This window comes from Mirounga angustirostris, unplaced genomic scaffold (genome assembly GCF_029215605.1).
Source record: "Mirounga angustirostris isolate CCGP_5_RB_7025 unplaced genomic scaffold, mMirAng1.0.hap1 SCAF_17, whole genome shotgun sequence".
In the NCBI taxonomy this organism is placed as follows: domain Eukaryota; kingdom Metazoa; phylum Chordata; class Mammalia; order Carnivora; family Phocidae; genus Mirounga; species Mirounga angustirostris.
Window position 1 is genome coordinate 28238551 of NW_026991725.1, and position 23244 is coordinate 28261794.

At 56.1% G+C, this 23244-nt stretch overlaps 2 protein-coding genes across 3 annotated transcripts in view; both read right to left on the minus strand.

The window, feature by feature from the left end:
• Positions 1–13415: 13415 nt before the first annotated feature.
• On the minus strand, positions 13416–14112 carry PPY (pancreatic polypeptide). The gene is made up of 3 exons (XM_045888035.1): positions 13922–14112; positions 13593–13664; positions 13416–13440 (listed from the first exon to the last, which is right to left on the minus strand). The coding sequence occupies exons 1-3, from the start codon at positions 14110–14112 to the stop codon at positions 13416–13418; spliced, it is 288 nt and encodes a 95-aa protein (XP_045743991.1).
• Positions 14113–22272: 8160 nt separating this feature from the next.
• The window catches only part of PYY (peptide YY), a 57960-nt gene continuing 56988 nt past the window's right edge, over positions 22273–23244 (minus strand). For both annotated transcript variants that reach the window (XM_064582417.1, XM_045888034.3), the window contains 3 exons: positions 22771–22958; positions 22585–22665; positions 22273–22420 (listed from right to left, as the gene is read on the minus strand). In XM_064582417.1, the coding sequence (XP_064438487.1) occupies positions 22396–22420; positions 22585–22665; positions 22771–22958 (294 nt within the window). In that variant the 3' untranslated portion in view covers positions 22273–22395. The remainder of the gene's footprint in view (positions 22421–22584; positions 22666–22770; positions 22959–23244) is intronic.

Below are 23244 nucleotides of genomic sequence, written 5' to 3' on the forward strand. Positions count from 1 at the left end.
TTGGGTTGGGAAGTGGAAGGATCTTGAATCCCTCTGAAATATTAATTACTTCTTCTCAATCAGGCAACTACTATGCCACAGCAACCCACAGCAAACCTTCAATCCCATTCAGGATCCCCAAGACAAGGTGGAATCCCAGATTCTGGCCCACTAGGGAGGTGGAATCCAATTCGTTATTCTTACAAACTGCCTCCCCACCCACGCCCCCAGTAACTGTCAGTCGACGGGTATCAAGTATCTCTCTAAAAGGGCCTTACAGAATGCCAGCCCTTCACATCTTTTCAGGACCTTACAGTTGATAAATTGTTTGATTCTCCCAACAGCCCAGTGAGGTTCCGGTGTGGGAAGAAGAACTTCTTGATGCAGAGTACCATGCTCCTATTTTGTTTCAGACAAGGTGCCAGCTTCAGTAGTACCAAGTCGAATATCAGAGTCATTGGCTCCTGATCGCCTGGCTCTGAGTCTAGGGTGTTGGTCAAGGAAGGTGGGCGGTGTCAGACACAAAAAGGACTTTCTGGTGGTATAGTTGAGCGTCCTACCAGAGGTGCAGTAAGTGGGCCCCAAGGAATGAGAGTGCTACTGGCGGGAAATAGAGTAGCTGAGAAGGGAAACAGGTTGGAGGGGTCCAAAATGCATCCCATGGCAGTTAGCGGCTGCCCCTTGGGGTGGGGGGCCCGGGTGCAGAAGAGTGGGGGAGGCCGGGGGGGATAGCGTCCTCTCCCTCTGTGGTCTGTAATTAGCTCAGTCTGCCTTCCTGCCTCCTCAGATCACAAGGGTGCAGTCAGTGTCTCTGCTTCCCCTAAAATCAAGGGTTTTCCTCTGGTGGATGTTCGTCGCAGGGCTTTGAGAGTCAGGACACGGAGAGAAATAAAACTCAAAGCGGCTGTTCTGAATTTCTAGCAGATCTGGCGTGGTATAGAGTGATGTTGCGCTCGCGATAACGACCAGCAGGGGCCGCCAACAGCTATCGCAAGTCTACACCCTCACGTCGCCCTGACCCCTGCAACTCGCCAGTCTTGTTCTGGAAACCTTTTCTCTTGGATGTACCTCTCAATGGGGAAAAAAAAAAAAAAGTTTGAAACTCTCACTGCATATATATATGCAGTCACATTACCTCTCTGAGCCTCAATTTTTTCATCTATACAATGGGGATAACCCCCGCCCCCCAAGGGAGAGGACCCATGTAGAGTGACTGTCACAATACAAGGAACACAGAAGGTGCTCCATAAATGCAGCTCCCCTTTGGGTCCGGGTTGAACAGGCTCTAGCTGGGTGCCATCTGGGCAGTGGGTGTTTAGTCTCTGTCCCTGGATATCTGGTGTGCCCATAACTGACCTCAGGTCCTCCTGGGGCAGGCAGGGGCGCATCCCAGGGCTGCTGGTTCCACAGGTATCTGGTATGGATAGTATGTCCTCTTCCCGCTGCCCACACAAGCATTAGTGGCATCTTGCCCGGTCCCATCTGTGCCACCCACTTTTATCCTCTCCTTCCTCCCCTGCTCCCACCAAGTTGCCAAGGGCTTTGCTGTGGACACTGTATAAGGGGGCCAGGCCTAGGTAGCCCATCACCAGAGCAGAGGGATGAGCTTGCAAAAGGCAGTGCAGACCCTAAGAGTGAGAGGGAGCCTTGCTAGCCCCCCCAGTAACCCAATATCCACTGCTGGAGACCCTCACAAGCCAGTGATGCCTCGGAGCCCTCTTGTAGACCTGGAGAGGGCAGGGGTGAGGGGTCAAAGGGAAGAGAGTGGGGGGAGGCTCTAGCCAGTGGGAATGCATGCCCTGAGGACTGTGTGAGGCACTCCAGTTGTTGTTTGGAGACAGAAAGAAAGCAGACAGGAGCGTCCCCACTAGGACTGGTGACCTGGAAGAGGTCACCACGCACGCACATACGCACACACGCCCTGTGCTGCTTCCCACCCCCTGTGCCCTGGGCCAAGGGAGCACTTGTAGAGTGGGTTGGGGCAGAGACGGAAGGGACAGGGACAGGGGCTATGGAAAGCATTAGGGCAGCTTGCTGGGTGACTTCAGGCAAGTCGTTTGGCCTGGGCTGGGTAATATCCACCTCACAGACTCCGCGTAGCCAGGAGGGGGTGACCCATACAAAAGTGCTTTGTGAGCCATGGCAGGGGAGCAGGGTTACCCAGGGCAGGCCCTGGCCATGCCCCTTCCCAGGAAAGCAGGGAGGTCCCAGTCCCAGAGCCATTCTCTGCCCCTCCCCTGCCACACACAGCAAAAGCTCTTTCGCCCTCAGCCCTGCTTGGTGCCAACTGCTCAGCTCCAAGCCTCCCGGCCGGAATCTTCTCTTGCCCTATGCATTGGGGTTTAGCCACCCTGGGCCCACGCTGTGCACCTCTCCTGTCTGAGGTGCCTGAGGGCAGAGTGGGGGACCTCCTATCCCTCCCACAGGGGCTCCAAGGCCTCTGGCTTTTCCATCTCCGGCTGCCTGCTCTGTGCTGCCGTGGGGAGCAGGTGGGCCCTGAGAGGGGGAGAAGTCCGATCATCTCTGCCTCCCGCCACCACCATTGCCCTTCTCCAGGCCAGAGCCCTTGGGGGCAGGGCTGCCCTGTCACCTCCGTGGCTACAGAGCGTGGGAGGGCTCACCATCCCCCGAAGCAGACTGGGACTGTGTGGGTCCAGTGCAGCAGGCCTCAGGGTCTGTGCTGGAGGTGCAGGGAGTGGGGGACATGATGAGTGCTTATGGCAGGAACCCCCTGGGCGTGCCCCTCTCCATCATCCCCTGCCCCGCTCAAAGACCAGCAAAAGGATATGCGCAGGTGGCCGTGTTCCCCCAGGAGCTCTGGGCCTTCCTGAGCCAGGCGGGCGGACACCTGGGAGACATGCACAGCACACGCGGACGGCACACCCGAAGGGCCTGAAGTATGCGCAGGGACGTGTCCGTGGGTGTTTATGCGCGCGTGAGTGGGTTTGTGATTGTCTGTGTGTCTGCATGGATGCACAAATGGGGTAACTGTATGCTGTGTCTACGCACACACACGTGTCTGCACGTGTAGCCTGTGTGGGTCCGTGTGCTGTGTGTGTGTTTGTATGCACACGCGCGTGCATATGTGAGTTAGGGGAGTGCCAGTCTCTGCTACTGTGGAATTCTGAGCACCCTCCCCAGCAGCCCAAACCTGCTTCCCCCATTGCGGTTTTGGGGCTGGGGATAGGAGGCGGAGGAGGAGACCTCCCGAGGACCCTGAAAGTCTCCCTGGGCCCCTCACTGCCCTTCTCATGCTGACCTTCTCATGCTGACCATCTCCTTTCCTGACCCCTCCTCCTCAGCCCCCCACGACTCTGTTTCCTATCCTCACTTTCTCCCTCTCTTACTTACTAGGATCTTAGGTCTTTTGAGGAGGGCTTGACCGGAGTCACTTAGCAGCCCCCAGTCCCTGAGCCCCTGGCATCAGAAACTCAGTTGCTATAATTCAAGGGTCCAAATGGATTTTCTCCAAAGATCAGGCATGAGCTTCAGTCCTGAAGTTCTCTTTGGACCTTCTGTTCTCCCCAGTACTGAATCTTCAACCCAATGACAGTCTTGGGATGTGAGCTCCTATCAGCCAGCTTCACAGCCTGAATGGGCCTGAGTTCCTCTGGTGGTTGCCTCCCTGTTATACACGCACGCACGCACGCATATACACACATGTTCTCCCCTTCCTTCCAACCTACTGGCACTGGTTCCTGGAGGGCTCCCCATTCTCCCAGTTGTTCTTCCTCTCCTGTTCCCTGTGCCCACAGACCTGAATCCAGTCAACTTGCTTTCCAGCCTCCTGGCCCTCTAAAGAGCTCCCTCCTTCCTGCCCTCCCTCCCTCCCTCCCTCCTCCCTTCCTTCCTTCCTTTCCTCCTTTCAGAAAGAGAGAGAGAGAGCACAAGCTGTGTGTGGGGGGGTGGTACAGAGGGAGAGGGAGAGAGAGAATCTCAAGCAGGCTCCATGCGCAGCTCGAAGCCCGATGCAGGGCTGGATCTCACGACCCTGAGATCACAACCTGAGCCAAAATCAAGAGTCAGGGGCGCCTGGGTGGCTCAGTTGGTTAAGCGACTGCCTTCAGCTCAGGTCATGATCCTGGAGTCCCGGGATCGAGTCCCGCATCGGGCTCCCTGCTCGGCAGGGAGTCTGCTTCTCCCTCTGGACCTCCTCCCTCTCATGCTTTCTCTCATTCTCTCTCTCTCAAATAAATAAATAAAATCTTTAAAAAAAAAAAAAGAGTCAGATGCTTAACCAACTGAGCCACCCAGGTGCCCCAAGAGCGTCCTTTTCTTGATTCCTTCTGTCTCTCTCCACCCTTCCCCTAAACCTGGCTCACATGGAGAGCTCAGCAAATCTAACAGTAAAGTAGAATTTCAAGGAATTGAAATCATGGTATACAGCTCCATGACACACAGCGGCAAACCCTCAAACACAAAGCCTCCCGGCGTTCTTGTCCACTGCTCTTCCGAGGTCACCACATTCAGGGTCACAACTGACGCACAAAGCCTGCTTGCCCTGAGCTGTCATGGGAGTGCCTGCCCCCAGAGTTCTCCTCTGACAGCATGGGTGTGCCCCAGCCTCCCACTCCCTTAGCCAGCCGGCGGATGGGCCCCATTACATTCTTCCCCGGGGGAAGAGGGAGGATGATATGGAGTTAGGAGAAATGGGGGGAGATCTTTTCTTCCCACTCTGTCTGGGGCATTTGCTTAGTTCACCCCACTGCTTAATTTACATTTGTTGATTTTCAAAAAGCTTATTCATAGTTCAAAATCTTCTCCTGCAATAGGAGCTGCTGCTCTGCTCTAACCATCACCCACATGAGCGCTGCTATGTGTTAGCTTCTGTATACATTTCTTTGATCCTCATAACAACTGTCCAAGGCGGTTGAGTACTATTACCCCATTTTACAGATGAAAAGACTGGAGTACAGAGAGATTAAGCAATTTGCCCATTGGCATGACGCTGCGAAGTGGTGGGGCTGGGATGTGACCCCAGGTTGTATGTCCTCAGTCGATGCTGCACCTCACTCCATAGGTACTATTTTTAGCTTTCACTTCTGCACAAATGAAGAAACTAAAGGACAGAGGAGCTCAGTGACTTGCCCAGCATCGCACAGCAAGCAAATGGCAGAGCTTGGCTTAGCAGGTTTTGTTAGTAAGAAAACTTGCTTCATTTTCCATAAATTATTCTCCAATCTACAAAAATACGATAACTCACAAAAACTGCTGAACTTAAATAACATTTAAATTTGACTTAATTTGAGACAATGCATAAAATTATCAGCACTAAAAGAAATAAACATTTAGAAACAGTTTGTAATCTTTCTAGTTGATCCTTTGCTGTTAACCATCACAGCTTTATGTAATCTTGAATTTGTCTAGATTTGATTAAAATACTATTACTAATGTGTCCTAAATCTTTTATTAACTTGGCATCAGACACTGGGCTTGAGAACAGCTTAGCAGCTCTCAAGAGCAGCTAGCCCAAATGTCCTTATGGGAGAGACTTTTGGCTTTCAGAGACTACCTTCCTCCTCCAGTGCAGAAAACCTGGCTACTTGGCCTTGGTCTTCTCATCTGTAAAATGGGAGGTTGGGAGTTGGAACTAGCTTCCTGAATTCCCTTCAAACTCCATCAAAATATGTATCCAAGGAGACAACTTCCCACTCTGCTCATAAAGGAGATAAAAACCCTCTTTCCAACAGGGATTTCCAAGAAGGGGTGTCTTGGTAGGTATTTCTTGAAATATTAATTAGTCCATTCAATGAACACCTGTTCCCACTCCTGTGAAGTTCTTTGGAGATAGTGACTATATCTTATCGACTACTGGAACTCCAGAACCTAAGGCAGTACCTGCCATCAAGTGGGTGCTCAGTTACAAGATGCAGACTCTGGGGGCAGAGCCATGCAACAGTAGCTGTAAAGTTCTCCAGATGATTCCAATGCACAGCCAAGGATGGAATAAGTAAGGGATCATCATCAGATGATGGGCCTGGTGCGTAGGCAGGTGAGGACCATCAGGCAACTGGATGCAGAGAGGATCCAAGGAGCCCAAGGCAGCGCAGGGAGGGGCCCGGGGAGGCTTCGCAGAGAAGAATTGCCAGAACCGAGTCTCACGATTTTGCAGGGTGGAGGAGTAGAAGACACTCGTTCCAGATAGAAGGAAGAGCACAAGCAAAGGCTGGGGGTATGAAAGAACTGTTTGGGAGGCCCCTGGAGTCTAGCAGGTAGAGGGTCGGACAGGTGCGTCGAGGGAGGAGCCTGTCAATGAGCAGGAGATGTGGCTGAAGAGAGTGGGTGGAAATGCAAATATCCAGAACAGGGGAAGAGGTAAACAGATTGTGGTACATCTTCTTGAAGGAACAGTACTACTCAGCAATAAGAAAAACAAATGGCTGATACGCCTCACAATACGGAGGAATGTCAAAAACGTTCTGCCGAGTGAAAGAAGCCAGACAGAAAGAACATACTGTTTGAGGCCATTTACATGAAGTCTAAGACGGGCAAAACTAATCTATAGAGATGAGCTCAGCCGTCAGGGGCCAGGTGAACTGGACAGGGGCAGGAGGGAACTAGCCGAGGGGATGGAAACGTTCTGTGTCTTGACTGTGGGGGTGGTTACACATTTGTCAGAACTCCTCCAATGGGGCGCTTCAAGTGGGCGACTTTTACTGTGTTTAAATTATACTTCTCCAAAGTTGTTTTTGAAGGTTTGTTTTTTTGTTTTTTAAGTGGGCTGAGGTCAAATTGTGAAGGACCTCAAATGTCATGCTAAGAAGTTTGGACTTAATCCAGGAAGTCATGGAAGGCTTATTAGTCAAAGGTTTTTCAGTTTGCTTTGGTCTGGCTTGGTAGCAAGTAAAAATCCAATTTAAGCCAGATTAAGTAAAAGAGAGAATTTCTCTGAAGGGTCCTGGGGCGAATCACAAAGTTCAAGGAAGACTTGGGGCCAGAAGCCTGAGGAACCTTCTCTCAGCTTTGTCTCCCAATAGCCCCATGACCTAGCTCTAGTGTTTCCCTCATAGCTGAGGACACCGGGCTCAGAGAAGCAAAGCAACTTGTCCAGGACACACAGCCAACAAGCGGCGATGTCAAGCTTGGAACCCTGGTCAGTCTGATGCCAATGCCTGTGTCTTGACCATCAGGCTTGGAGAAGCAGGGAAGAGTTTACTCAAAAAGGCCCCTGGGAAAAACAGAGCCAAGAAGATGGAGGAAGAATGGGAGTGAGGAGGGGATGCAGAGCATGGTAAGCAACCCCACTGGAGTCAGGAGGAGCTGACAGGCCAAGGGACCAGGAGGTGATTGAGGGGAGACTCTGGACTGCAGATGGCCTGAATCCCAAGGGACAGAAAGGTGTGTAACTGACTGGGGGTAGCTTTCCAAGAAGATAGGACTGCTTCTCCAGATCTGAGTCAGTCCTGAGCTTGAATCTCATGCCTCCTGGCCTTGGATAGTCTCCTAAATTCTCTGAGCCTGTTTCCTCAAATGCAAAAGGAGTTAACGCCTGCAAGTGTCATTAAAATCAGAGACACTGCAACAGAATGCTTCTCCCCGTACCTGGCACTGAGCATCAGCAGTAATTGTCAGTTATTAGTATATAACTATATGCTCCACAGAGCCTTTATGATTGTGACAGTACCTTGGGATTGTGATTATTATTGTGATAATAATATTTGAGTGCTTCGTGTCTCCTTCCTCAACCGGCTCACTCTCATCTTCCGAACCAGGAAGGCAGGTAGATACACACCATCCCTCAGAACTTGACAGTTCCTGAAATGAGTGAGTGAGTCCAGAAGAGTGAGGGACTGAGAACCTTTGGGGCCTTGTGGAGAAGCCCCGGGGTTTGTAAGGGCAGCTTGGGTCCTCACAGCCGAGGCTGCAAGAGGACACATCGTTGGAGCTCTTTCGGGAATGGGGTCATCAACACTGGGCTTGTGTCTAAGTGGAGTAAGAGACAGCCTGTTTGTTGGGATTTGGGGTACACTGACACCTAGATCTCTCCTCCCAACTTGTACTATGGAATTTTATCATGGGAATCTCATTTCTTTTTCTTGAGAGTCTTGGTTCCATGGAAATGCAGTCCTGTCTCTCTTCGCTGCTGAGCCATCCCATAAACTTGGTGACATTGACATTGAGTTTCTCACCCCTTCCCCTAAGGAAGAAGTGAGGATGCGGGGGGGGGGGGGGGCGGGAAGAGTGCATCCCTGAGTTGAGGGGCTCACATATGTTAATCTCTGTGTGCCAGAAGTTGTCCAAGGGCTTCAGCTACATCATTCCACTGGATCCTCACGACAGCCCTAAGGCTATAGATGTGATCAGCTCCGTTTCACAGATGAGGATGCGGAGGCTCAGGGAAGGTAATGTCCCTTAATCAAGGTCACACAGCCAGGAAGTGGTAAAGTCAGGATTCCTACCCAGAAGCCCCTGCTCTTCCTACTGTGTTTCTTCTGGGGGTGCGGGGATTGGCATGAAAAAGCTTCATTCCACATTTTACAGCCTCGCCACAGAGAAGCAGCAATGTTGAGCAGCTCGAGGGGCCCTAACGGCCACACAGCCAAGGCTCTGTGACCTGAAGCAGCCCAAGCCCTGAGTTCATCATTCAGCCAGCTGAGACCCACCACACTCCAGAAAGCTCCGCAGGTCTCCCATCAGGGTCTCCAAAGTAGCTAGGCAGGCCGCAAAAATCTCCAGAATGATCAGTAGGGCCTGCAATCCTAAGGCAGAAATCTTAACCTCACTCAGGCCCCTGCCGGCAGGCCTGGAAGCCAGGAGTAGGGGCGCTGAGCCCCCAACTGGGTGGGAAGGGGCACCTGATCTCTCAGCCTAGCCCCCTCCCAACCCCAAGAATAGTCCCTGGGCAAAGCACAGCCCCCTCTCAACCCCAGAGACAGTTCCTCCCTGGGATCTGTAGACTTGAGGCAAAAGGTGACCCCGACTCCCCAGTGCTTCCCGCCTCTGCCACCCCCACCACTGGGCCCCTGGCACGAACTGTGCCCAGATCAGGACAGCCGGCAGCCCGTGTGCCTCCACCCCCACTTTCTCCCTGTTCCCAACTCCCAGGTTAGGACACGGGGCAGGAGGAGGCCAAGCTGGGCGTGGGGCCTTTGTGGGAAAGGGGGCATGGACCTGAAGGAATATAAAGGGCCTCGGAGGTCCTTGCGGGAAACCCTTCTGCTGTGCTGCCCTGCACCTGCCCAGCACCATGGTAATGTCTGGCGGCTGAGTCTGGGACCCCTGGCGGCTAGGCTCTCCAGGAGCTAGGGGACGGAGGGGCATGAAGGAATGAGACCAGGGTAGCAGCCTCTGCCAGTCTACCACCAGGACGGCTGCCAGGGTTTCCGGTGCCTGCTTTGGGTGGTGGGGGTGAGGGGCTTTCCTGGTCAAGAGAGGGTTGAGGGCCCCAGGGGTGCGTCTCACGGGTGTAGGCACCACGGTGTGTGAATCTCGGGATGTGCTGCGTGTTGCCAGCATCACGTTCCCTGTGCACAGCTGGGTGCACACGTGGGGACCCCGGGGCTGGCATTCCAGCGTGCGGCTGCGTTAGTCATTCACTTAACACGTACTGTCGAGCACCTGCCGAGCGTCAGGCGCTGTTCCGGGTGCTTGCGCTACATCAGTGAGCAGAACAGGCGGAGGCCAGCTGTGACGCCGCTTCCATCGGGGGAGGAGGGGCGTGCCTCGTGGGAGAGATGACAATTTTTAAAAAGCAGAGAACACAGTAAGTTAGAAGGTGACGCACAAGGGGAAGGTGCAAGATGAAGGGATGGGCTGCCGTTCTGCATAGGGGCGTCAGCGTAGGACCCATTTAGGAGGTGCGGTTTGAGCTGATGCCTGAAGGAGGTGAGGAAGTTGGCCGTGCCCGTCCCTGTCGGGAGGAAGTCTTCCAGGCAAGAGAACCGCAGGTCTGGCATGTTTGAGGAACAGCAAGGAGGCGGGAGAGGCTGGAGCGCGGTGAGCAAGTGGTTGCGGAAGAGGCCGGTGAGGTCAGGGAGCTGAGCAGGGGCTCCGCGCAGCCCCCGAGGGCCCAGCCGGGGGTGCGCCTCCCCGGCCGTCCCCACCGCCCCGTTCCCCCGGCGCTTTGTGCGTGGGGGCATCACTGCGCATGTGCGCCCCACTCGGCCTGGGCACCGGGAGGTCCCGGGGACAGACGCGGCGCTGAGTCCACCAGCCGCGTGTCGGCGGAGGGCGTCACGTGACACCCCGCGGCTCTGTCTGCCCCTCCCCCGCCCCAGGCGCCGGCTCTGCGCTGCGCGTGCGCACTGGCCCTGCTGTGCCTGGTGCCCCTTCGGCTGTGGCCCCGGGGTGCCCTGGGGGAGGAGCTGCAACTGCGGGAGCCCCCCGAGCCCAGGGCGGCCGACTGGATGGCCAACCTCGCCCACTTCAACAAGTACCTAGAGAAGCTCTTCAACAGCAGGTGGGCAGGGGTGGGGCGGGGCGGGGTGGGGTGGGGGGAGAGCCGGAGGGAGGGAGGACGGGCCGAGGGTGCGGGAGGACACGGACATCACCCGGCACCCCACCCACCGCCCTCGCCACCCCATGATCTGTGCAAAGACCTGTTCCCCAGCTTGAAGTCTAAGGACACCGAGAAATCTAAAAACGTTAAAAACCCCAAGAAAGCCGCGAACACCACAAAAACCGCACCAGCAAACACCGTGAAACCCCTCCCGGGGAATGCTACGAACCCCCCCCAGCGGACCGCTGGGAAACCCCAACCGCCGCTGTCCTCCCAGGGCCCCAGGTAGGAGAGCCTGGGCAAGCTGGCACCCATCCGGAGCCACAGAACTGGGGGCAGCTTGGGCTGGAACGAGAGGAAGCCCTGGGGGAAAGGGGGGGATACCAGGGCCCCAGGGACTTCCTTCTCCAGGCAGGGCCCACACCTCAGATGCCTGACTCAAGTCTCCTGGCCCACCGACCCCCTTTGTATCCTCAAAGGAGCCTTAATTCCTATCTGCCCACCTCCCTCACTCCCCCTCCCCCCAGAACAATAAAGATAAATATCTCTATGGCTTGGTGATTTCTGTGGGCCCTAGGTAAGAAGGGACCTGTCCTTCAAGGGGAGAGAGGACCCCGGAGTTCCTACTGTGAGAGAAGACCTCTCCTGCAGGTCTGTCCTGCCTCCTCCCTGCCACCCATGCACCTGCCCCCCACTTACACACGTTCACCACTTGGGGGGGCCTCTAACCAGAGGGCCAGCAGAGGCGAGAGGAGCAGGTCCCAGCAACCTCAAAGGAGGGGGGTCCATCCAGGATCCCCTCCCACGCAAGTGTCTCCACAGAGCAGGGCAGCTCGATGCTAGCCCCGGATGTCCCGTGTTGGCCCGGGAACGAGCAGCAGGGCTTCTGCCTGCCCCTCAAGGTGAAGAAGTCCTGCCTGGGCCTCCAGGACCCTCTCAGCCTGACTGGCAATGAGCCAGCGGGGCCTGTCCCTGAGAAGCTGGGTGGGAGGGTGGCACTCTCCTTCGGTGGGGTGACCATCAGAAGGCCTGGGCAGGGGGCAGGGGCAGAGGCTCTCAGCTTCAGAGGCACCTCTCACGAGCCACCTCTCACATACCAGTATGTCCTGAGCAGGATCCTAATTCCTGCCCCTGGGAAGTGTCTACCTCTCTCCCTACTCAGAGCCTATCACCTTGGCTGCCAGAGAAAATTCTGGGGCTTCAGCCTCCGCCTCCATCATCCAAACTCAAACTTTGTTCTGCTGAAACCGCATCCCGCCCCTCTCCCCCCCGCCACTCCCTTGGGTGTGAGAATCAACCTGAGCCAAGCATTTGCCTGGTGGCTGCATCCTCTCCAGCCCTGTGCCTTTTAGGGCCTGGATCCACTTTCGGGTCATTTGCACACTCCAGACTAGCCAGGACTTGAGGAGAAACACGATTGTCTTTGTCCTGGGATCAGGGTGAGGTGCTGAGTCCGGGAAAGGGGAGCCTCTCATCCATCAAACCCACAGCCCCGTCTTTTCAGGCGGAGCACATGGGGGAGGCCGGAGAAGCCATTCCAGGAGCCAGAAAGGTTCTAATTCTCTCACTTCTCACCCATCCCTGCCATGACGATCCCTTCAAATTCCAAAATTTGTTGGAATTCAAATTTCCAACAAATCGATCCTAGAGCATATGGGTGCACACAGAGATCATAATAGCACATCCATGGGTTTGCTTGCTGAAAGAGGAATTGTTCAAGGGATTCTCAGCATTTTCACTCCCTCCGGCTGCAAACACCTGGGTTGTTTGGGGTTTTTAAAAAAAGATTTATTTATTTTTATTTTAAAGAGAGTGTGTGTGAGTGGGGGGAGGAGCAGAGAGAGAGACTCTCAAGCAGACTCCCCCCTGAGTGTGGAGCCTGATCCCAGGACCCTGAGATCACGACCTGAGCTAGAATCAAGAGTCAGACGCTCAAACGACTGCGCCACCAGGTGCCCCACATGCTCAATGTTTCATACGTGTTATTTCATGTCTTGCTCACTGCAACCCTATCATCCTTCTCTACGGATGAAGAGTCTGAGGCTCAGAGAGGTTGTAGCAGACAGACAGACACACAGACAGAGAGGGGCAGATCTTGGGATCAGAGCCGAGTTCCTCTGATTCCGAAGCTGGTGCTATGTGCCTGGACTAGCCTGCTGTCTGTGCCAGACCTGGGAGAAGCTGCCGCAGCTTGCTGAGCCTCAGCCTTGGCCTCTGTAGAGTGAGGAGAACAGTATCTCCCTCACTGGGTTGTTGGGAGGCTTGCACGCCCCGGCACACAGTCTCCTTTTCCCAATAGTCTGCACAGGACACCGTCTCCAGGCCCCTCCCCATCACAGTCCCCCTGCGCTGGCCGTGCTTCTGCTGGGCCCCGTGCCCCCTGGTGAGCTGTGCTCCTACTGAACACACATAGTGACCCATCTCCGACCTGCCAGAGGAGGGCAGCTGGTGACTTGACACAGTCACTCCTCCGGGCTGGGTCGTTGCCTCTGGCCCTGTGCCAAGGACACTTTAGTATACATCCGTACTTCACCTAGTGCCTACGTGTTGAAAAACATTGGTGGGGGTGCGTTTGGGGGCACGGTTGTCATCAGGCTATTGACCAGGAAGGTTTAGAAGTGCTGAAATGGGAAGATTCAAGCCTCACTCACTTGCTGAATGGCCTTGGAGGAGTCCCTGCCTCCCTTTGGGCCTGCCCCTCTGTGAAGCAGAGGATGAGCTGGATGGCTCTGACCACCCCGCAGGCCTTCTGGATCCCTGACAATACCCTCCTTTCCCTCCTGGGCCTCCCTCCCCTCCTCCTGTCTCTCCAGAGCACTTGGCCCGCTCCTGCCCCCACCAGGGGTCCACAGAGACACACACAGAGAGAAGCTCTGACTTGGATTTGCTTTATTTAGTCTGCGTGGGAGCAGGGAGCAAGCTTCGGCCATTGCCAAGGGTGCAGAGGGGGGAGGTGGGCCGGCATTGCCCTTGGAGTCCAAGGAGGCAGGAGGTGGCGTTACAAGTCCATCGGGCTGAGCTCCCTGTGAGGAGGGGGCAGAACGTGGCAGTCGGAGGAGACAGTCCTCCCACCCTCAGGAGACCTCGGGCCAGCCCTGGGCCTTTGTTCTCCCCTTCCCGCACCCCCATTTCAGCCCCAGGGATCTAGGCACACAGAGCAGGGAAGCAAACCCACCTGGGGGCAGCAGCGCGGGGGGAGCCCCACTCCAGGATGTCCCGCGTTTCTTCTCTGTCTCTCTTCCCGTACCTGGCAGGGGAGAGGCAGCTGGGACAAGCACCGTGCCCACGTGCCGGCTCACCTGCCTCATGCCCACCCTGGGCACCCACCCCCCCACCCCCTGCCCGGGGCCTGGGGCTGCAGGCCTGGTCAGTGGAGATGCCCTGCTTTCCCCAGAGCGTGGCAGGGGCTGGGGCTGGGGCCGGGGGCAGGGCCCAGGGCCGCGGGGACTGGGATCTCTCTCTCTCTCTCTCTCTCTCTCTCTCTTCTCTCTTTCTCGGACACACCTGGGCCTGGTCAGCATGTTGATGTATCTGCGGAGCTCAGCCGCGTACTGGGCCAGCTGCTCTGGCGTGGCATTTTCCCCCGGGTACACTGGCTCCAGGGGGGCCCCCCGGGCCCCCCGCGGCGGCGGCAGCCACAGAGCCACGCAGGTGGGCAGGAGCAGCAGGGAGAGGAAGTGGCGGGCGGCGGGCATCTGAGGAGCAAGGCGTGGGGAAGTTAGAGGCAGAACGGAGCCCACCTGCCCTGCTCCTTAGCCCCTCACCCATTTCTCCAAGCCTGGGGACGAAGGGGCAGAGCGAAGGGCCCCTCGGACCTGCCCGCCCTGGAGAGTGCGGTCGGCAGCCCCAGTCTGCAGCCAGGCCCTTGGCAAAATCAAAAAGCATAGCAGAGAAGGTGGGGACCTGGGGCAGGGGACCCAGGACTCATGGCATCCAGGGCCTGGTGGCTCTGAGGAGGCAGATGCGGGGTGGGACGAAGAGGTGCTCCAGCTCACCGACTGGGTGGGAGCGCACAGAATGAACTTGTGAACTGAAGGACAGAAATCCAGGGCCCCTGGGTCTGCCGCCCCCCCGCCGCCCTCCGCCAGGGTAGACATTCAGGGACAGGTCCTGGAGATGACAATGTTGCCCGTGTCGCTCCCAGCCGAGAGGCACGGTCGCACCCTCGGACCCTGTCACTCACAAGGCTGCGGTCACATTTGTGTGCACGGCCACCACTCACTCCCCGCACACGTTTTCAGTCTTCTAGTCAGCAGACAGCTCTTCCAGGGTGAGAGATTCGTCCAGATGTGGAGCTAGACCAAGCAGGACCCCAGACCTCCCAATACCACCTCTCTGTTCTGCAAAGCTCCTTCTCCCACCCCAGGCCCCTAATCCCAAGGACCCCCCCAGGGCCCGGCCTTCCCCTTCCCCCCCGCCCAGGCTGGGACCACTTACCCTGAGTCCTGAGGGCCGAATGTCCCTACCCTCCCCTGTGCCCCTTTATAGTCCTCAGCCCCCCAGAGTCCCCGCCTCCTGTCAGCCTCTCTCACTCCCCAGCCCTCACCCCCTCCTCCCACCGTCTCCCTGGTACCCGCAGCACCAGCCCTGGGGCCAGGGCTGGGAGGGGGACAGGGCCGCAGTATAACAGGTAAAAGTGGGCCTCCAGGTCTCCTGTGGGACGCCATCTGCCTTTGGGCACCAGAGCAGGCTTGGTTCAAGAAGAATGGGGGGTCCTAGGACCTCAGGATGACTGAAGGGTTCTGGTCCCAGGCCTCAGAACAGCCCCTCCAGCCTCCCACGAATTCCCTCCAGGCATAAGATTGAGGCTGGGGTTCCAAGATGCCAGGATGAGGACTCAGGACTTCCTTTCCAGGTGTGACGAGGACAAAGTGGGAACAGGGAAGTTGGGGGAGAGATGCCTTAGGTAACTAGACAATGTGGAAAGGAGTGGGGACCCAGGCAGGGAGAGACCTGGCTGGTGTATGGGGTACAGAATGAGAACCCATGTGCCTGGGGTCAGGAGTATTGGAGTCGGGGGGAGTGGGTGCCAGAGCCATTTCCCGGAGTTCCTTTCCAAGGCAGTGATCAACCAGCATCATAAAGCCTTGAACTTTCCAATGTGCTCCTAGCTCAATCACCTCACCGAGTCCCTGCAAGGACCCATCTTACAGATTCAGAAACTAACTCAGAGACTTTAAGTAACCAGCCTCAGACCACATAACTAGTCAGTGGGAAATCCAGAGTTTAAAACAAAAGTCTAATTCCAAAATCTGGACTCTTTTTTCCTAAGCGGGGCTGTCAAAGTATTGCTATAATTTCCCATGTTTTGGCTGAGCAACGTGAGGCTCACAGAGGTGAAGAGCCTTGCCCCAAACCACACAGCCACCTAGGACTCAAGTTCTGGCTTGAAATCCCAAGGCCACCATCCCAATAGTGCCGCCTCACCTCCACCCCCAGGAGCCTCCGAGTCTGCCCAGCTCCGCGGCCCTTCCTCCACCCCCAGCCCCCTCCCCAGCTCAGGCCAAGGAGCAGTAACTGGCTGTGTCTGAATGACACACTGAAGCCTGAGTAGGGAGGGCAAGACCTTTTACCGCTGAGGTTCTACTGTCCCAGATCAAGACACTAAAAGTGTGTGTGTTATGGGGGGAGTCGTAGAGGGTGTGATGGCTGGAGGTGTTACCCCAGGGATCTAGCATAGCGGGCTTAAAGGTCCAAATCCTGGCTTTGCCACTGGCTCTGTGGGACCCTGGAAAATAATTCCATTAGCCTCTCTGAGCTTTGATTTTCCTCCAGGTAGTGAGGATAAAGAAAGTCTCAGTAAATGTCTGTTCTGCCTTGTTCCACTCAATTCTGGTTTCCGGTAACAAGAAGAACAATAATGCTTCACCAGACAACAGCTTACATCCCAAAAACAAACATGGAGGTCGGGCTGTCCCGCCAAGCCCTGGGCTTGGTGTCCACTTCGCAAAACAAAGGAGGTGAGGCCGCAGAAGCTGCATTGTGCCACCAGGGGGCGCCAGTCTCCAGCCCTAGTTGGAGGGTCTGGCGTCCGGCAAGATTGCAGCCTGGTGGGACCTGTTCTGGCCACTACATATGTCAGGACCGGGCCCCTGCAGACAGATGGTAGATCTGGGGGTTGGCTCTGGTGCTGGGGGCCAGTTATGGTTTTGTCCTGTGCCTAAGAAATGACTTGTAGTCCACGATGTCAACTGAACCTATAGCTGTCATTTTTCTCCTTTGCAAACAACAGATTCCCCTTCTGGGTCCTCTCAGGGATGTTGGGACAAAAGAAGAGGGGGAGGTAGTGGGTGTGCTTTCTGAACTGTATGGCCAGATCCAGAACCGGGTGATGCTTCTCGCTCATCTGCCTGTGTTCCGAGGGCTTGCCACTTAGAGAAGGCACCAAGTACTCACCTGCAGTGAGTGGACCAAATGAAATGGAAAAGGTCCCTCTCCGCCTGCCCAGCCCCACGCCTTCTAGGACGGGGAGGATGGATGGCCACTGGGCTGCATTAGGGATGGAGTGAGGGCTTCAGTGAAACTAGGAGAGGAACACCCAGGAACACCTGGGGTCACATGGTGAGGCCGAGTGCACCGTAGCAAGCGGGGTGGGGGTCCCCACATACAGGACTGCAAAGGCAGGAATTTGGCCAGCATCACATCCTCCATACCCGCCTCTCACAAGAGTGCCTCCAAAGCAGCCTGGCCCAGCTCTTAGGACCATGTCTTATTCCTGCACTGGGTGGCAGCAGCAGAGGTAGGGACCGGTGACTGCCCCCGGATGCCAGGAACCCAGGGGGTCCCCTATTAGCTGGAGAAACCCTTAGGCTGAGGACAGCTCTCTCACACACACACATATACACACACATGCACACACACACACCCTGAGCCCCCATCCCACCCCCTCCAAATCAGTGCAGGCCTGACTAGGGACTCAGGTCACTCATTTGGAGATTGGACTCTGCCCCCACTTCTCTCTTCCCAGGAGACTCCATCTGCAACCAGGGCCCCTGCAGGCACCGAAGTGTTCAGTATTTTTCCCTCCCTGCCCACAGCACCTGCAAAAGCAAATCCTATCATTGTCAGCCCAGATTTTTCCTAAAGAGGGGCTGGGTGTGGAAGGAGGAGCATTTTTCCTTTGGGGGAGTTGAAGGGAGAGTTGCCAGAGCAGTTTTGAAAAGGGTTAGAAGTGAGTAAGAGAGAAGAGAATAAAAGAGTGGGTGGCTCAGTCACTAAGCGTCTGCCTTCAGCTCAGGTCATGATCCCAGGGTCCTGGGATCGAGCCCCGCATTGGGCTCCCTGCTCCGCGGGAAGCCTGCTTCTCCCTCTCCCACTCCTCCTGCTTGTGTTCCCTCTCTCGCTGCCTCTCTCTCTGTCAAATAAATAAATAAATAAAAATAAACGTGTCAGACTGTAGATTCAGCTGTACTTCTCATTAGCTCTACCACTCACTAGCTGTGTGACCTTTGGCAAAGTACATAATCTCTCTGAGCCTAAGCAGTGAAATCTTATTATTATTATTTAAGGTATATTTAAGGTATAACCAGTGTAACCAGTGAAGAAAGACAGGCAGTGAAATGGAATGACTCGGCCAGAGTCACACGGCTGACTAATGGCAGACAGAACTCAAATCCAGATCTTTTGTCTCGGACGTCCCTGTCCCCGCTGCCCCCGCTGCCCACCTGCCACCGCGGGACTCATGGGCATAGGCCTGTGTGAGAGCTCAGATTCAGGCTGTTCGAAGGAGAGCGTGTTTGTAACAGATAACGTGAGTTGCCCCACTACCCTCTCTCCTCCTTCCATCGTAAAAGAGCCTGAGAACAGCCCTTGGCCACTCGGCCCGCTAAGGACATCTCCGGGGTGGTGCCGGCCGCGAGGTGGGGCCACGTGACTGAGCTCCAGCCAATGAGATGAGTGATTAGGGGCCTCGCGCCATTCAGCTCGGGGAGTGGACGTGCGGTCCTGAGGCCGATTGTCCACAGAAAGATGGCCACAGAAAGATGGCCACAGAAGATGGCCACAGAAAGATGATCACGGAAAGATGATCACAGAAAGATGGCCACAGAAAGATGGCCACAGAAAGATGATCACAGAAAGATGACCACAGAAAGATGGCCACAAAAAGATGACCACAGAAAGATGGCCACAGAAAGATGACCACAGAAAGATGGCCACAGAAAGACCTCCTCTCCCACATGTCATTCTCCAGCGGGCTCCGTGTCCCCTCTTCTCGAATGCAGGTGGACCTGTGACTGTTTGACCAACAGAGTGTGTTGGAAGATGACATGAGGCTTGTGAGGCCAGGTCATAGAAGGCAGTTGTTAGGGGTTGAATTGTGTCCCCCCTCCAATTCATATGTTGAAGTCCTAACCCCCAGGAGCTCAGGATGCAGCCTTATCTGGCAGTAGGGTCATTGCGGATGTCACTGGTTAAGATGAGGTCACCCTGCTGGGTGATAGACACTGGGGAGGGTATGTGCTCTGGTAAGCGCTGTGAATTGTGCAAGACTGTTGAATCTCAGATCTGTACCTCTGAAACAAATAATGCAATATATGGTAAGAAAAAAAAAAAAGAAGATAGTAGGAGGGGAAGAATAAAGGGGGGGAAATTGGAGGGGTAGACGAACCATGAGAGACGATGGACTCTGAAAAACAAACTGAGGGTTCTAGAGGGGAGGGGGGTGGGAGGATGGGTTGGCCTGGTGATGGGTATTGAGGAGGGCACGTTCTGCATGGAGCACTGGGTGTTGTGCACAAACAATGAATCATGGAACACTTCATCTAAAACTAGTGATGTAATGTATGGGGATTAACATAAGAATAAAAAAAAAAAAGATGAGGTCACCCTGGAGGAGAGCGGACCCCTCATCCAATATGACTGCTGTGTTTAAGTCAAGGGGACATTTGGACGCGAAACAGTCATGCAGAGAGGGCAGCCGTCCGCAAGCCAAAGAGAGAGGCCTGGAACAGCCCCTTCCCTCACAGCCCTCAGAAGGAAGAAACCCCGCCAGCCCCTGGACTTCAGGCTTCTAGCCTCCAGATTAAAGCACTCGGCTTGTGGTGCTTTGTTACAGTAGCCCCAGGAAGCCAAGGGCGCACTGCTTCCTCCTGGTTCTCCCGGGAGTCCTCACACTGGGAAGGGAGTGGGTGAGGGGGGGAGTCGGCTACCATGTGGGTCCAGCTACCCCAAGAATATGGCGCTGGAGGGGCCCCCATGGAGGTGCTGGGTCAACAGACCCAGCTGAGCCCCTGGCCAGCAGCCAGCAGCACCCACCAGACCCGTGAGTGAGTGAGCCTTCTTGGGCATCAACCCAAGGGTGCCCTCCGATGACCCCAGCCCCAGCCAACCTCTGACTGTCACTGCCTGAAAGACTCCAAGGGACAGGTGCCTAGTTGAACCCTTCCCAATCCTGACCCACAAAATCATGAGTGAGATGAAATGGTGGGTTGAAGCTGCTAAGTCTTAGGGTAACTGCAAATCTGCATAGTAACCAGCACACCTACACTCCCCCCTTCCCTCCCTTCCCAGGGACTGGAACACGGAGGTGGTGATGGTGGGCCATCTTCAGTCACGTGGAGGAGGACATGGGGATGCCACAAAATAGGACCCTGGGCTTTTGGATGTCCTCCTGGAACAGAGCTGCTGATCCCCAGATGCCACTTGGATTTTATATAAAGGAGAAATAAACTGCTGTCTTGTTTCAGCCGCTGCTAATTCTGCCTCTATTTAAAAAAGCCAAATCAATATTCTAGCAATATGGTGTGTGTAAAACAAATAGCTCGGTGTCTAGCACGTACGTAAGTGCTTCTTTCAAAAGGTACCTATTGTCACCATTAATATCACATCTAAGTCTCCTTCGGCAGCAACGCTGGCTGAGTCTGGTCACCTGTGGATTAACACTCCGGCTCCACACTCCTCCAAGCGAATGGGAGTGACCCCATGTCACCCATGGTCAGCCAGACAGGTCAAACTGAAATTGTCTGTGGTCCATGCTTAATTCACACCAGGGGTCTCTTCCATCAGCCTCCAGCTGACCGAAGCCCTCCCAGGCAGACCGCCAGACAGGGGGCCATGGACCAGCACACGCCATCCCACTCCTCTGACCACAAGATGAACCGAAGCTCGTGGCAGCTCCTGTGTGTTCCTGCTCCTCCTCTCCTGCTGCAGAGGGCCTGGGATTGGAGGAGAGAAAGGGCAAGATGACACGGGAGGTGGATCTCAGATAATGACAATACAGCAGGGAGAGAGAACCAGAGAAACTGGTTCTAGAAACTAACTCTACCCTGAGAAATCAGGAGAGGCTTCTGGGAGGAGGTGAACACTATCCTGAAGATGTTTTCCAGACTGGAAAGGAGGGAAAGGGCTCTGCGGGCCGGGGAGTGCCCGGACAAAGGCTTCGAGCGTCAGAGCCCACACAGCTTGTGATGTGCGCCAGACCCCGGACCTGCCTCCCTGGCACCCATTCCTGCCCTATCTTCAAAGGCAGGCAGCACAGGAGAGGATAGGAGTCAGAGCCCCAGGCCCCCTAGGGCAGCTATGACAGAGCCGGCTTTAGGATCTTCTCTCCCTGCCCCCAGAGCCACCTAACTGCAAACAGTCCTGCGAGACTCCTGCCCTCCAAAGTGCCACACCCAGCCTTCCTGAACTGCGGACCCGCTCTGGGTCTGGGGCTTTGGCTTCAACCTGATTCTCCTCCTCAATCCCCAGCTCCCCGCCTTGGGCTTGTGCATGTCCTGCTGGCCTAGAGGCCCAGGAGAGAGCCCACAGACCAAGGAGGCTGTCCAAGTGGGAAGACATAGGCCCTTCCTTTAGGGGCTCCTCAGACCGGGCACAGTGACATGTGCAGAACAGAGCAAGGCCATGAGAGCTGAGCTGCCACAGAGGGCAAGAAGAGTGCAGATCAGGGACAATCAAGGCAAGCTTCCCGAAGGAAAGGGGCTGGGAAGGAAGGGTATCAGGGAAGATCAGCCTGCAGGCAGGCTCTGGGATTCCTCGGTCATAGGTACAGAGTGGTGAGGGATTTGGGTCAGACTCCAGTTTAAACATCCACAGTGCCTTCAGTGTCTAGTGGGAATGTGGTGGGTGCCATTGGAGGGTGTCCCCATAGCCTTGTCACCAGGAAGGCACAGTGAGTGGCTTCTCCATGGAGTGGGAATTCAGCAATGTGGGGGAGGGCAGTTGCTAAGGGAAAGGGCAGCCTCCACACTCCCATTGCACCTCCTGTCCAGGGAAGGGGGGACGTTAGAAATGACGCGTCCCCCAGCACACATACACCCACCTCACCCCCCAAACGACTTCCTCCACAGTCCCATCTTGGATCCCATCTCTACCCCCATCACTACAGCCCTGGAGGCTAGTAATACATCTCCTCAAGGTTTACTGACCTGAGGTTCTAGTGTTGAGTCCACGCCCCCAACCACCTACACCTTTGGAGGCAGGTGGCTAGAGCACCTCTGTCCCCATCTGCTCTCCTAGGCTGCCTAGCAAGCTCCTTTCCACCCTCCCCGTTCTTGTCCAGAACTTTCATCCTGCCCCACTTCCAACCCGACTTGAGAGTGCCACAGAGGTCCCTTGCTCGGGCTCCGTCCTCCCCGCCCCTGCTGGGCCACAGTGTCTTCTCTTAGCTCTGAGCAGAGAGTCCCCCACTCTGCCCCAGCCTTGTCCTGGGGAGCCTTTGGCGTCCGGTCTTCTCCTGGCTGGTGCCTCCACCCTCCACTCCCCCTGGATGCCACCTTCACGAAGGAGAAGGGAAAGGAAATACAAACGCACACATTCCGTTTCAGTGAAATTTGCTCTTTATTTGGGAAGCAGGGAAAGACCACACACAGCCCTCCAGCCCAGGGGCTGGGGACACGGAGAAATGGAATGAAGACCCCATCCCGCACCCACCCCCCAGGCGCAGCAGGCAGGGAGAGGAACCCAGGTTCCGGGGTCAGGAGCAACCATGCAAATGAGGTCGGTGTAGTTAGCATATCTCCCAGGAACCCTTGGGGTCGTCACCACATGTACGCGCCTTCTGGCCTGTAGGAGGGAAAGGAAAGGAATCGCTCAGAGCCCGGCGTCGGATCTGAGGAGGCTAGACTGGGGGAAACGCTAGGTGGTGGGGCTCCGTGGGGCCGCACATCCCAGACCGAGCACTAGGGGACAGGAAGTGTGGCTGGGGGTGGGAGGAGGGGCGCTTTTACCGTGACTTGACCCCGCGGTCCTCGCCGTCGGGGAAGAGCAGTTTCGAGAGGGCCGCTTCCGGGCTGTAGCGTTTCCCATACCTGGGGGCGGGGCCAGAGTGGGCGGGGTCAGCCCCGGACACGCCCCTGGGCGGAGGGCAGGAGCCCCGAGGACCCCGCGCCCGGCCGGCGCGCGCGCGCGCTCACCGCTGCCGAGTGACCAGGTTGAGGTAGTGGCGCAGCGACGCGTAGTAGCGGCTCAGCTCCTCCGGCGAGGCGTCTTCGCCGGGGGCCTCGGGTTTGGCGGGGTAGGCGTGGACCAGCGCCCCCAGGCAGGCGAGCAGGGCCAGCAGCACTGTGGCCATGGCGGGCCACGGCCTGCGCACCGTCACCATCTGGAGAGGGGGCAGGGATCGTGGGTCGTCCCCAGCCTCGACACCCGACGGCGGGAGGCCGAGGCGGCCGTCGGGCCCACGCTCCCCGGCCTGTGCAGGGCTACTACCGGACCAAGGCTCAGCCACCGGCTCGCTGTGTGTTCTCGGGCACTGCACCGTCTCTGCCTCGGTTTCCCCATCTGTCAGAGAGGCATAAGCCTGGCCTCCCCAACCCCCACTCGTACTGCCCAAAACGGTAGCTGGAGGCAGAGGGCTATGCTGGCCGCTCAGCACCAATTTCCACCAC

Bases quoted from the DNA above. Each gene is read 5' to 3' on its own strand.
- PPY (XM_045888035.1), bottom strand. From the start codon at position 14,112: ATGCCCGCCGCCCGCCACTTCCTCTCCCTGCTGCTCCTGCCCACCTGC. The intron at 13,665-13,921 runs GTGTGTCCGAGA...CTCCCCTGCCAG, and splicing joins AACATGCTGACCAGGCCCAG to GTACGGGAAGAGAGACAGAG. The intron at 13,441-13,592 runs GTGGGTTTGCTT...CCCTCCTCACAG, and splicing joins CCCCGCGCTGCTGCCCCCAG to GGAGCTCAGCCCGATGGACT.